Below are 15,545 nucleotides of genomic sequence, written 5' to 3'. Positions count from 1 at the left end.
CTCCTAAATGATTACTTGATTAATCAATTGCTTGGTCAATTATTTGGCAATAGTTTAGATAATTGATCAGTTCTTCAAGTCATTTATCAAGAAAAAATGTCATACATTCACAGCTGTCTGTTTGACCAAATCTGCAAGCTGTGATTTACAACATGAGATCATTGCCCCTTTTTCTAACTTTGACTTCACATATAAAACCAATTGCCATATTTGTGACCGAAGTGTGAGTCCTATAGGACACCCAAATTTAATTGCAATTTACAAGTCACAGTTGCTTGGCAACATTACATGGCACTGCCACCTTTTTGATCTGCATGTAAGCACTGTGAGTGTGATTTTCTGTTTTCCCATGTTTTATAATGTAAATTAAATATCTTTGGGTAAGGATTCTTTTCTGTTATAGGCTACACAGTCAATCAAATAATCAAAAATGAATTGACAGATTAATAGATAATTAAAAACTCTTTAAATGAAGAAAGATACATGTGCCATTTCTGATACAACAAAAAAATACATTAAAAAAAGATATTTGAGCTCTGATAGTATAGATGGTTTAATGGTGAAACGCAACATGTAGGAAGCAAAGTGATTGCAAAAAGGTGTTAAAATACGAGATCTATGAACACATCCCTGAAGGTGAATGAGGTCAGTTTGAAACAGAGATGCACTTTTTTCAGCGACTCAAACTTAAACCTGCATGTCACAGTGATATTCTATCCCCATTTTCTTTATAGAGGTCTTGGTTTGAAACTAGAGAGTCATTACAGCTTTACAGCTGGCTCCTCAGAATTGCACACGCACAATTAACATCCTGGAAAATTTATTAGAGGAGAACAGAGGGGCTAGACATGTTTTCAGCCCCACAACATCCGTTAAGCAAGCATGGCTGGTTGCTTACATGCTGTACTCTTTTCTTTTATTTCTTTTATTGAGCAAAATGTATGCATGCCTGTGTTAACTTCCTGCTTTGAAGTAAAAGGCTCTGTGGGCACTTTAAAGCCTTTTAGATGAAGTGAAATATATAATTTACAGCAACCAATGAGATAGAGCTGTGTGTGTGTGTGTGTGTGTGTGTGTGTGTGTGTGTGTGTGTGTGTGTGTTTGTTTGAACCCACTGCTGTACAAACTCAATGCCAGTCAAGGATTGACGGCTCTGGCAGAAAGGTAATAGCCAGCCACTTCTACATTGCCCCTGTGTGTATGCGTCTGCTCCAGAGTAAAAGAGAGAGTTTGTGCCTGTGTGTGTGTGTGTGTGTGTGTGTGTGTGTGTGTGTGCGTGTGCATGTGAGACGGCTAAAGTGCTGATCAACAGGTGTGTGCTGCAGTCAGCAGTAACAGAGATTAACTACAAGCTACACAAATGGTCACAAAAGCACACACACACACACCAGAATGCGTCTCCAAGCCTTTATTACTATGTTAGATGTTTAGACTCACTGACTGTATATTGACCTCTTTAACCTATATGCCTGGACATCAACTTCAAAGACACTAAACTGCACAGCCTCTGGGCCACTTATTCCTGAACTACTTGTATCTGAAAAGGTCAATTTATCAAATCTACACATCTAACCCTTTGCCTGTAGCATTAGTTTTATGAAGGAATTAGAACATTGTTGTTTTCTCATATGACTGTAACATATCTTTAATCTTTTCCATCATATTCCTCTTATTTCCGTGATATGATCACTTAATGGTGATTTCTACAGTAGTCAAGTATTTGAGAGCCATCACAGCATTAGTGAAGACATATTTAACATGAAAGAGACAGGAGCTGAATTGGCCTGACCCATATACTGACCAACATTCACTCATGTATCATTGTAAATAACATGAAATATTTAACTAGAAATGAAAGTGCAGAAAAGGATAATATATAGTTAAACATGTATTTTCAACATTACATACTCTCTTGACAAGAGAGCACTGAAAAATGTATTTATTCTTATCAAATGTAACATTTCTTGTTCATGTTTCATGAAATGCTATCATCACCTCCTTAATGAGATGTACAGTCTGTCCTTTAGGAAAAAGACGGTGGGGCAGGACATTAGACAGGAAGCGATCAATCTAGGGCTATTAGTTGTGAAGAGAGGGACAATTTGATTTGATATTACTGGAAGAAAGATGGGATCATTAGAAAAATTGTGATGATGTTATTGGTTGAACAATTTAGTAGTAGCACTACAAAAAATGCGCCATTTTCCAGGAAGTAGCAGTTTTCCATTAAGCCTACTTAATGGGATCTTTGAACAAATCTGCAACTCAATTTAAATATGTGCAAACACCAAATCACTGGCAGTGAATTGACTACAGCTGTAACAGCAGCACAGACTTTCATTTTTCCAAATATTTCTCTTTTCCCTGTCTAGTTCCATCCCTCCATTTCTCCAGTTCTCTCTTTTCATACTTCATCCATTCTATGAATCTGTGCCCCATCGCTCTCTCCATATTTCTTCCTTTCATATCCCAACTCTCTCCATATTTCCCTCTTTTATTGTTACTCTGTCCCCCCTCTCTCTCCACTCATTCTCTCCGTCTAATACTCTGTCACTCTCTCTATCCATTATTCATGGCACAGTCACAGTCGGCATTAAAGGACCTCGCAATATCGCTACGGCAACAACGCAGCAGAAGCAGCCGCAATGGATCATGGGAAACTGGGTCACCTCCCAGGAGCGGGAGGGTGTGGGGGGTGCAGCAGAGGGAGGTCGCTGTCTCACACATACACACACACACGTGAATGCACGTGCGCACACACACACACACCTGGTAGTTGTCCTACAAAGCAGGAGGACAGGAAAAGAAAAGGTGATGAGAGGAAAGACAGTGGAGAGAAAGAATAGTTGGAAATGAGCAATAATAGGTGTGATCAATGATCCAAGTACAGTGACTGACACAAAAGCCACATAATGTATGTGAGCTGTATGGCTGAATAGACATATATACACACACCCCCTCTTATACACATTCTCCACACTCCTGGATAGAGTACACACTGCTGTGGACATCTAGCTGCCATGTTAGTCATGCCATGTTAACTTGGCTGCACAACATTAAACATGAGCAAACTCGACGATGAAAGGTTTCTCTTATACTCTAAAAGCTTTTGTCATCACTTGTGCCTCTTATATTTTGACTTGCTGTATATTTAGCTATGTATTATTCATTTTCTACTGTATGCTATCTGTTATCATATCGTAGTTTACAAAAACTATTATTCAAACTCTGCAAGATGTTGGAAGACATTCTGTTCACAGTGTCAAATTGATTTAGTATTTACTTTACATTAGTCTCAATTAGTCAGTTGTAACATAAATAAAGAAAAGAAGAAAAAGCTGTTCAATGTTTCTTATAAAACTTTCTGTTTTTCGAAGTTTGATATGTTTAAGCCCATTAATCACAAATGTTGCAGACAGCAGTGGTTCTGATTGCTTGTGTCTATGGGTTGTGTCCAGGTCAGACAAAAATGTGGTTAATTTATTTAGTAAATTTTTAGAGACTTGAAGAGGTAAAACTCAAGGTAAAAAACTTCTACATTTGTTTAGATCAATTATCTGAAATTCTTGTAATCGCTGGTTTCCATTCAGTTTCTGTCAAGAAAAATGCTTTCAAGGCAACTCTGAGAATTAAAAAAAATAATGGCAACTATTTTCTATGCAATAAACAACCAAAATGACATTTAAACTTCAAACCTCAAAGAAATGTTCATGTACTTTTTTGATGTGATTTGCTCTCCTGACAAAATAGTTCATATGGCAATGCTATTGGAAACTCAACCATCAAATCCCAAATGTCAGCACTCCTCTAAATGCAACAGAACAAACGTGTTCAAATCATTCTAATTCTGCTCTTGAAACATACATACATGTCGAGCATATCTGATTTATAGATAACTGGATAAACCATGCTAAAGCATCAGTATGCTCCTTAAAATATGTCTGCGACTGTGTTGCCTGTCACAAAATAACACATTCCCTGTAATGCCTAATGAGTGTATACATAAGTGGAAGCAGGAATAAAGTATGAGCAAGGCCACTTTATTGATCATGACCAATCTGCCTTCCACCAGCCTCTCAACAATGAACAATAAAGACCCAGAAGCAAAAGCTAAGTGATATTCAGCTTTTGATGCAAATTCACTATTACACTGTAGATGAGTCACTGCTAAATCAAAACAAATACTGGAGCTGTTGAGTGCATGTCAGGTGGGCCTAAATGATGAATGTACAAAATATAAGCAGCTTCTTTCTGATATTGAGCTGCAGCCCCCTTTGGACAATCCACATCTCAATTATCTTAAAGCTAAAGAATCCTTCTCTTTATCTACATCTCCTCCTCTGTGGTTACTATAGATTTAATGAGGGAGATCAATAAGGGATAAGGGCCTTTAACTGGATTCACCTCATTACTGTATTTAATTAAAAAGCATGTGTCCTTATGTTAATACTTCCACTGTATATCGCACATACACACACAAACAGTCTGTCACATGTTGCCACCAAGGAAGAAAACGGAAACAGCTGTTTCTATGGGAACCCGGCCCTTTGATGATGCAGGAAAAACACACAAACCACACTAGCAAGTGTACCCACATACACACAAAATATCAGCGCAGACAAACACACACACTCACAGACACACACATACTACAGTGTTCTTTATCATAGTGACACGCCTTATCAACAGCCAGAGTTTCAAGCCACAGTTTGTACATCTATGTAAACCATCACCTAATGTGTCTGCGTGTATATATACCAGGGAGACAGAAAGGGACAGGGACAGAGAGAAAGCTTGTGTGTGGCTGCCAGATCCCAGACCAGATGGCTAAATGTCAGTGAATACCACACCAACATGACTGCTAGTTCTCCCTAACAGAACCAGCACACACTGTGACATAGCATCACCTATTAATTCAGTGAGCAAGAGAGCTGAGGCTTCTGCACTGGACAGGATTCAGATATTGTGTTTATTGTCTTTGATCTCAGAGCGACCAGAAGGCTTCCAAAAGCAGGAGTGTGACTGCAGGAAGTCACAGCAACAACAGTTTAACACTGTACATCACTGGAATTGCAAAAAATAATACTTGTCAGTCTATTATTGACAAATCGGCTTCTCCCTGCTGCTTGTAAATGTCAATCTTTGCAGCTCAGTAGTTTTTAGTTTCTAGTTCTGCAGAAATTAACTGCCAGCTTTCGCATTAAGCTCAGTGGAGACTGACTGATGGGGGCTTTTTAGCTTGAAGGAAGCTGGTGTGCAGTTTGCTTTACTCCTCTGGTTGTCACACCAGGCTTTTATGGCTGCTCAAATATTAGTCTGGAATGATAAAGACACATGCACACACATGCACATTGCACAGAGTACACATTACACCTGTTTGCCACCCTAATTTGCCCAGAGATCTACTGTGCGCTCCCATTACCTTTGTTGCCATGGCTCCAGTGTTTGCTGTATATGCAATGTGTTGTGTGTGTGTTTAATACCGGGATACCAGTGATGGGGTGATGCATATAAAGCTCAGATTTGCCAGTACAAAGTTAATAGACTGAACACTAACAATGCTGTGATACAGAGAGGAGAAATTAAAGGGAAGAAATAGGCCTTTTAGCACCAGTGTCATCAGCAGATTAATGTACTGTATATGTGTACAGTTCCTCCATGTATATAAACTCTACAAATCTTTGTATCAGGTTTAACAACCCAAAAAGAATCTAGTGAATTAAGCTTCATCTTTCTCCCTTTTTCCTTCGTACACATCCACAAACAATACACAATGATGAAATTGACATACTAGAAATTACATTGATATGAAAGTATTTTGTTTATGGAGGAGTAGAATATTTTGGACACTGAACTGCACATATAAAACACGTCTGCATGAGCAAACCTGAGTGACATGTGGTCTACATGATGTGAAAGATTACAGATGTGTTATGACTCAAAGAGGAGACAAGAAAACAAAATAGATGTGACGCAAGAGCATACAAATGTAGCTACAGCTACCACTTTGCCACATCTCTGCTTGGGTTTATAAATTGTAATATAAAGAGCAAAGTCATGCAGAGGGTGCCGTCCTTCTCAGTGACAGTTTTACACTCCTGCCATAGCCCATGACCGGTGGAGAGTGCTGCAGCTTCCCACTGCTTTTAAATAGTCTGGGTGGATTTAATGCAAATTTCCTCAAGAATTTATAATTTGACACTAACTTCTGCACAGCAATCTGAAAACACATCACTCATTACCCCAGTGATCACCCATTCATTATTTCACTTACTGCTGATTCATGGGCTATTAGTTACCCATTTCATATCCATTTCATCTGTATCTTGCCGTATGCACAGCCGTATGCCTGACTGGCCAGAGAAGCTGCCTTGAACAGAGCCATTAAGCTTGAGTCAACAGTACTTACCATAAAAGCAAACTATGATGAAAATGTTTCTGATTCAAATGGGGACATTAAAAGTGATGCCACTCCCTGTGGTATGGTTGCACTGAGAACTTTGAGTTTCAGTGATGGACAGAGACATTACTCTCTCTTTCTCTCTGTGAGCTCTGTGGGAGCTGTAATGTGGGTCGATGTGAGGCAGAGGTGGACACTTTTAGCTCAGTAAAAATATCCTGCTCTATCTCCTTTTCTTCTCTTTCTCCCTCACTATCTTTACCACTGGCACATCTGGAGCTTCATACAAATGATCAAAAATTCACCTCTGCATTACTAGCCTCTTCCAGACAGCCATGTGATGTTAATAATTCTTGCCTCAACAACAGCATTAAGGAAACTTTATTTTAGTTTCATAAGGCTCACTTGACCTGATTTAACATGACTTGTTTGCCAAGTCACTTGGTAAATACCAGTGCAGCATCACACAAAATTGACAAGCATGTATTGTATATCCACAAATCTTTAATATTTCTTCCCACACAAAAATGAACACACACACGCAAATATGTACATACACAAAAACCTAAAAAATACCGATATGTTGTTTTAAGTTTGGACTGGCAGACACATGTACATGTGAAGGCAGACACACAAAAACCTAAGTGCATTCATGGTTACACTTTGCTTCGCTTTTAAGATAAAAAAGGATGTATGTGGAGAAAGAGGAAGAAAAAGAGAAGAAAGAGGGAGAGGTCAGGAGGTTTGTGTGGAAATCTCCCTATCTTTATCACCAAAATGGGACTATTAAAAAGCAAGAGAGGAGGAGAGAGGGAAGAGGAAATGGCGTTGTAATGAATGTGGTGCCACAGCTGCCATCATTTAGAGTCTTTATCTTTCAGTTTTATTAGAGGTGGAGGGGAAGAGCAAGGAAAAGAGGAGAAAGACTGAGAGAGAGAGGAAGGGAGTGACAGACTGAGGTGGTGAAAAGTATGCAAATTCTTGCTTATTGTATAGTTTCAATTCAAAACAATTACACAACAATATCACAGAGTAGTTAACAGAATGTTACGCTTTAGTTTAACAGCCATGCCACTGAAGGTCTTCAAAAAAATGAGACAGAAAAATAGATTGAGTAACAAAAAGCTTCAGTTTCAATACAAAAAATGTTATGCTTGAGTTTAAACTAGCAAACTGAATCTGTAAAATGTGTCCACATCAATACCAACACAAGAGGAAGGATCACTTCAACAAAAACAATAATTCAGTGTAATGGTACAGTGATTCAAAAGTGGCTTTATGCTTCCTGTAACATACCAACCACAATCCATTATCTCTTCTATGTGGCTGCATGGCTATTAGCTCATATATTAGAATACTGCCAACAGCATTTCTTTGTTTTCACCACTAGATAAAAGCACAAATATGGCCAAACACAAGAGAACAATAACAACCTGCCCAATACAAATCAATTCAAGGCTTTTTATTCAATTAAACCCTGCTGATGGAGACATTCCTGATTCCCATTTTTATAAAATAAAGAATTAAAGGAGAAAAGAGAAATAAGATACACTGAGAGAGATGTGGGGGTATAGCAGAGAAACTATTTACACAAAAAGACATCTTGCCATGAGGTTTTTCTTCATGTTAAGGTTCATTTAAAGATACTCTAAAGCTGTAGCACTAAGGAATCAGTACAATGGTGTAGAAAGCAAACAGTAGTCTGGAGTTGGAAAGCACCCATGTCTCTGGCACAAATGGTAACTGGGGTATTCCTTGTTTCCTCTGGGAGCAGAAAAGGGGAACAGCATTTATAATTTCAAAATAATGACTCCCCAGGCTACAGCTTAGTTGGAACTTGTTGTACTGAAGAAAATCTGCAAGAGATTCTAAGTTTCCCATCTGTGTGGCAGAGCCTACTTAGACAGCCCTTAGACAGACCTGATAACATACTGTGAATCATGTTAATCTCTCTCTGTTTATATACACAATACATATGCACACATTCACCACTACTGTTAAATGTAATATACTAATAAATGCATAAAATTTCACTGTAGCTTTTCACACACCCACATACACCAGCAGACTCACAACCATATACACACACATCCACATCCTTATCCTGACGCACTGTGAGTGGCTGCATTTCACTCTGTCTTTTCAGAGGTGAACACACACACACACACACACACACACACACACACACACATACATGTACACATGCACATACACATAGGTGTACACACACTGTCACACACCACAAGAAAACAGAGACCAACATTGTTTAGATAAGTGAATGTACAGATAGATGCTGATCGTTCCTCTCCATCTATAAATAGACACTCCTAGCAACCAGCAGAGTAGCACCCAAAGGAACAGCATGTTAACTTGATCCTCTACAGCAGAAAGGACTGGGAGAGAAAAAAAAGCAGCAGGAGGACATGTGGAGACTCAAGAACAGACAGCAGACAATATTTGGAGCAATTCATGGGTAATGAAATATTTTAAGACATTAAACTCAGGTTATTTATTCGGTTTGATTTAATTTAACACATTGGGGCCAAAGTGAAACACACAAGGCAGTTCTGAGTCAAACAAACAAGCAGACAAACAAGTTTGTCTTTGGGCAATAATTTGAATCCTACAAAAAGTATTGTTTTATTGTTTTACAACATTGAATCAATGAGACTGACCACCAGGAGTATACACCCCTTTGAATAGGCCACACCTACTGTGCATTGTAACTGTTGCAGTCTCTTGGTTTTAGAAGTCACATAATTAGTTAAATGAAAATTGCCTGTGTGTTGACTGTAGTATAAATACACTTCTATCTGAAAGGTTCCACTTTTAGTGAGTTGTATTGTGCCCGGACCTACACTAAGAAGACAAAGGAACGCTCCAAGCAACTTCACGAAAAGGTGATAAGCACAAGTCAAGGGATGGAGAAAATTTCACTGAACATCAGTTGGAATACAGTTAAATCAAACCTGTCTTGTTATGGTTCAGAAACTAAAACTACTTGGTTATGGTTAGGAAAACATTGCCTGCATGGTTAAAAGAATCCACTGTAAACTGGTGGTAGATGACAGGATGCTAACTGCATTCACCTATCTGGAAAACCCTGCTCTGTACACCCAACGCTCCACCCTGACTTCCTCACTAATAGCTTTACTAGTATATAGCTATACTAGTATATAGTCAAATTCACACAGGCACAAGAGGTTGCCTGTCAGGAAACACAAACACAAGTCATTTTAAACATCTGAATACATGACTAATGCTGTTGTGTGTATGAAAAAAAGAAGAAACATAACAATAATACACAGAGAGCGAGTAGGTGTGAGTGCTGTGGTGAGGTCCATTACCCTCCAAGAGGTGATTCACTGACTTAAAGGTGCTCGTTTGAAACGCCTACTGCAGAGCCAGCAGCTAATTCATCTAACACTGCACACCCTGTCACCCACCACTGATACACACAAACACACGCACACACACACACACACACACACACACACACACCTCATCACACACAAACAAGTGACCGTAAACAACTATGAACTCAGGTAAACATAGAATGATCAATGACGCACAAATATAGCTGATACTATACAAACGTACAGTATGCATACAATATATCAATCAAATAAATATGAATGAATGTGCACACACAGACGCACACACACACAGACACACACACACATCATCTCAGAGCTCAGTCACTATGAATCCTATTAAGCTTTATTATTGCTCGGGGAGTTTGGTGTCTAAAGTGTGTGTGTTTGTGCGTTTGGGTGTGTGTGTTCATGCCTCTCCATCAATCAGTGTCTAATCAGGTGTATTGATTAGCTAATTGCTTAGTTATGGCAACATTATTCTGCCAATCCGAAAGTATCCATATTGATCTGATAAGATTGAGGAACCAAGGGAGATCAAGAGGCAGAAAGTAATTACAAAGATGGGGATAGAACAGCCAAAGGGAGCGAAGAAAAGTTTCTAACTCAAGTTCCGCATTCTAGTTCTAGTTTTTATCTCAAAATGTTCCTCAAACTGAACCAGCCAGAGTGCAGCATATATTTCCTCCCTGAGAGAAGAGACTTTCTCACTGTTTGGTTCCTAGTCTTCTTTCCTCTGTAACCAAGGACAGATGAGGAGCATCACTACGGTTACCATATCCATGACAACCTCTCCTGCTGCTATTATGGGGCATGTCGTCAAGGAGACAGAGCAGCACATTATGGGATGCCAACAGAAATAGCAATCTCGTACTGGAAGCAATACAACAGATCTCTGGTATTACATAAGAAAGACTTGTGCAAATCGGGCAAGGGGGAGCCATATTGATTCTAAAACTCAGGTTTTATCATACATAGGGTCAGGGCTAAATCAAAAGAGCATCATCAAGATACTGAACTACAGTCATGATGCAGCTGTTTTGAGCTTAAAAACTTTCTATAAGCCTGTGGTTTATTTGCAAATGATAAAAACTAGCAAAATAAAAACTGCGTGGGTGAGAAAACAAAAACCACAATCAGTAGAATGTGTCACCCGAAATGACAAAAAGAAAACAAAAGACAACAATACTAAACAAGGGGGGAGGATGACACAAAAGTATGAAATAACACAAGGGGTTCTGGGTGAGTTCAATGAAAAGAGCTTTGATGCAGGGAATATTTAAGAGCTTCCTGTGGCTCAAACTCACATTATATTTAATGAGAGGGTTACATCACAGTTTGTAGCACTGGACTGCAACAATGACACTGTAAGAAATAACTTCATGTAATAATACTTAATGATACTGAATATTAGTGTAAGGATAATGTTCAGACAATTAAAACAATGAGGTCACAGGTTCATTCTTCCCAAATGTGCATCAAGACTTGTTTGGTCTCTTAGTGTTTAAGCCAACAGTCACTGTATACAGCTCTGGATAAACCCATCATCTAAATGAGTAAAATGGGAGTGTAACGAGAATCACAATAGACACTCCGGGACCACAACGGGAAGTAATATGGATTCTGACAGTCTTGGGTTTAATTACTGCCTTGCAAACACAATCAAATCACTGAATAAGGTCAATTTTCAAAGTGAATGCATATTGCAAAAACAATGGAAACAAAATAAAGATGCACTTCTGGTAATGTCAAATGAAGGCACTGTTTTTAAATGTGATGTTTTCATTTTGGTAGGGTTACAAAACAGTTTTGAGACATATACTGTATGTGTACATTAATCAAGAATTTAAAATATTTATAATGAGATGGGACACATTATGAGGCTGCAAAAGTACTTCAAGTTGAAACTGAGAGTTGAAGCAGGATGTAACCCAGTTAAGAGCTGCTCCAGTCGAGGTGTATGGTGCACACTGTTTTTATTTTTTATGTATTTCATGTATTTGTATTTTTAATCAAATACATTACGTTGAGCTATCATTAATGTCATATTTTTGGCCTACATAGTCTACATATTTAATCATACAATGCATGTATACACTCCTTTTTTGCACATTGTCATTAATATTAGGGTTAGGAGTACAGCATCTTTTTTTTGTGGGATCACACTCATGTGTCAGATCTAAACCAGCTCAGCCTGATGCCTCGGTATGGTTGATAAGTCCAACAGTGGGGCAGCGTTTCCCCTTCCTCTTTGTACTTGTATACTTGTTAATACCACACACATACACAAGAAATGAACAAATAAACTCACTCACACACACACACACACAACCACAGACCACGCACACACATACAGATACATGGTTAAACCATATATTTAAGCCTCTAGTGCATCTGCACACTGCTTCCTGTCTGTCAGAAGGTTATAAAACTAATTGACCACAGCTGTGGTGGTAGTGAGTAGATTTGTGTGTGAGTGTATGTGTGTCTTGCATCTTTTCATTAATTCGGGGGGTCACCAGTAGGGTCCAAAATAATCCTGCTAAAAAAAAGTGGACCTGAAAATAGGCTCCATTGGGAGGCTAAACGTCATGCAAGTGTGTGTGTGTGTGTGTGCAAATGCCTTGTGCCGTATACTGTTTCAAAACAACAAAAAGAGTAACATGAAAATTCTCCACATGGTGTTGACAGACACTGAGACACAGTGAGACTTGTTGCTATTATCCAGTCTAGACTGTCTAGTGAAAAAGTTCCACACTAAGTATTTTTTTCATGCCATGCTTCACCTTACTTATATTACACAAGAAGAGTAATTAATTAAACAAAATATATCTGTTTTTGTATTTATTTTGTATTGTTTTCTATTTGTTTCTGTACTACATGCTTCAAAGGGGACTACTGATCTTGGAAGTCAAAGCTGTATTTTCAGTTTTTGCTGAAATTTAATTTTTGCTGGTTCTTGCTGGTAATTTCCATTTTTCTGACATGATTTGAAGGCTGGATAACACAAGTGGATGTTTTTCAAAGACATTAAACTAATGGGAAGCTTAAAGAAATTAAAGGATACCCTAAATTATTTAATCAGTAACCGCAATGTGATCACTAAGACTTGATCTGTAAAGCCTTGCATTGGCTCTGGTTCCAGTAAAAAGTAATGTTATTGCTGTACGTATTCCTCCTACAGAAATCTGAGAGAGAGAGAGAGAGAGAGAGAGAGAGAGAGAGAGAGAGAGAGAGAGAGAGACAGAGAGAGAGAGAGAGAGAGTGTTGTGATGGACACATATTGAGAAGATGCAAACAGCTGTCCTCCCTCAGTCCTGTTTACTCCTCCACTGACTCATACACCTGCTCTGACACTGTATCATTAAAGGGAAAATCAGAGGGCAGATTCACATTAAAACAAATGAAAAACAAATGTTATTTCTCCACTCACAGATGTACAGCACGCCCCAAAGTAACTTTATGAATAGTCTGGGCAAAAAAACACACATGCAGTATGAAAACCATAGTACAACATGAGCTCTCACAAATTAGAAAATCATTCTTAGAAAGAAAGAAACAGATGTTACATGGCCCCAGAGGGATTAGTGTCCTCCTCACACTAATACACTGGCATACATCTGCAAGCTGACACACACACACACACACACACACACACACACACAAATTGAATTGTATAGATATACGTAATCATCTAAACACAGACTCACACCCTGGTGAGCAGCCAGACTTAGGTAATTAGATAAGAAGTTTGGCAACATGCAGTCAGAAAAACTGAGTTTTAACACAACAAATGTCTTTGTTTCGTAAGGTATTTTTGTTTTACTTTAAAATATATTAAATTATAGTACATTTAGTACATTAGACTAAATGACATTTTGGCAACCACAAAATCAAAGTCTTTACCCAATCAAAACAAGTCAAGTCGGTCCACCAAAAGAACTCACAATTTCTCAGTCTTGACATATATTATATTCTTAGCCAAAAATATTCTGTTGACCACAAGAGACCACCGCTCGACCTTTGATCAAAATAATCTTAAATAAATAAACTCACATGGCTCCATTACAACTCAAGAGACATCAGTCAAAATAAATGAAACCCTCCATTTTCTTCAGGGTCTAAAGTGGAACATCACAATCACAGACTATTCAAAGACAGGCATACTTCCACTGTCTTAGCTCTTTTCACTCCACCCCTCTTGTCTTTCACCTTTCACCATGAACCAGTCACACTGACAGCATCTCCCACTCCTGCCTGTTAGATACATGGCAGCAAATCACACACAAAGTGGAATCAGCTGGAAATGTGCAAATGACATGCTGCTTAGAAATGCTAATTACCAGAAAAATCTGCTGATGAAATGTTAACTAATCAGCAACACGCCTAACAACATGTGAGTCAAGATCTACAAAGGAAACTCAGGTGTCAGACCACAGAAACCCTGTCTTCCAGGAAAAAAATCACCAATGAGCCAAGTTATTTGAGCCAGCAGCTACAGGGCCAAACAAGAAGCAAGCGTATTCAACTGTAAAGCAGTAAAACATTGGTATTACTCACCAGGTTGGAGTTGGTGGCGTTCGAGTCATCCTCAGGGAAGGGGATGTAGACAGCTAAGGCCACACAGTTGGCGAAAATGGTCATCAGGATGATGATCTCAAATGGTCTGGGTGTAAAGTAAAGGAATATACACACCAGAACAGAGTAAAGTGTAGAGACATTTACAGCTTAAAGATGATCCAGGGTCTGCTTTGTTCCTCTTAACTGACCTTTGACTGAGGACGGGTCAAGTAATATTCAGTCTAATTAGGTCCTGTTCTGCTGCTGGTCTCGAGTTTGTGTTATAATACATCTAATACCAGAGTGGATCTAACTGGACTCACAGTTCTGTTTGTGTGGTGCATCTTCATCTTCAATCATTGCAAGTGATTTTTGAGGGTGAGGTGGAGATTATGAACTGCTAATCCCCCTTGGTTCACAGTACTTTTTCAAAATACGAATCTCTACATGTCAGGTTCAGGTCAATTTTCAGTGATGCATCTCGAAAACCTCTGGTGCACAGTATAAAATAATACAGACTCTGACCTCTGACCTTACTGAACAGAAAAAAGTTATTTTAACAAAGAGGTATTTTTAAACAAGCTAATACATCCTTACATAAGCGGAGGTATATATACACACGAAGCAGAGTGCACAACCAGTGTACACAATGAGAGAGATCAAAGCTGTTGAGTTTGCCTTTTCGTTAACAATAAGACATATTGGCTCACTTAGGAACCTCTTTGTGTTTGCAGGGGGGAGGGCTGGAGAGAGACAGTGCATGCCCTAATATGGGTGCAGTGAGGAGCAGGCCTGTCGCGTGGAAGACGGGATGTGGACAGAAAAAGAGTGAGAGAGAGATGGAATGAGAGAGAGGAGAGACACAGAGGGTTTTTATTTGGAACGGTCCTTGAGAGGGGAGTGACCTCATTATTTTTGGCCTCAGAGAGAGAGAGAGAGAGAGAAACAAAGTGAGAGAGAACGGAGAGTGAGAGAGTGAGAGAGGGAGGGAGAGAATGTGAAGGAGAGATAGAGGAGGTCTGGTTTTCATCAACACAATTAGTAACTGCCACTGCTGTCACCTCCCTCCACCTCCTTTTGCTTTCCCTCTACTCTTCTCTTCCTTTCTTTCCTTCCATCCTTTAGTCCTTATTTCAGTTCCTTCCCTCTTGGCTGCATGTCAAATTAGTCTAGACTCCAGGCCCTGCAGTGTAACATAAACAGCAACGCAC

General features: G+C 39.0%; 1 protein-coding gene across 19 annotated transcripts in view; it reads right to left on the bottom strand.

Annotated features, from left to right (window-relative positions):
• The window catches only part of cacna1c (calcium channel, voltage-dependent, L type, alpha 1C subunit), a 197,078-nt gene that overhangs the window by 116,952 nt on the left and 64,581 nt on the right, over positions 1–15,545 (bottom strand). For all 19 annotated transcript variants that reach the window (XR_011694214.1, XR_011694213.1, XR_011694217.1 and 16 more), the window contains exon 3: positions 14,335–14,440. Coding sequence is in view for 14 of the 19 variants with exons in the window: in XM_071502787.1 (XP_071358888.1) it covers positions 14,335–14,440 (106 nt within the window). In the remaining 5 variants the exon portion in view is untranslated. The remainder of the gene's footprint in view (positions 1–14,334; positions 14,441–15,545) is intronic.

This window comes from Trachinotus anak, unplaced genomic scaffold (genome assembly GCF_046630095.1).
Source record: "Trachinotus anak isolate AG129_WGS33_773 ecotype Australia unplaced genomic scaffold, CSIRO_AGI_Tana_v1 ptg000018l, whole genome shotgun sequence".
Classification (NCBI taxonomy): domain Eukaryota; kingdom Metazoa; phylum Chordata; class Actinopteri; order Carangiformes; family Carangidae; genus Trachinotus; species Trachinotus anak.
This window is presented reverse-complemented; position numbering and strand designations above follow the sequence as displayed.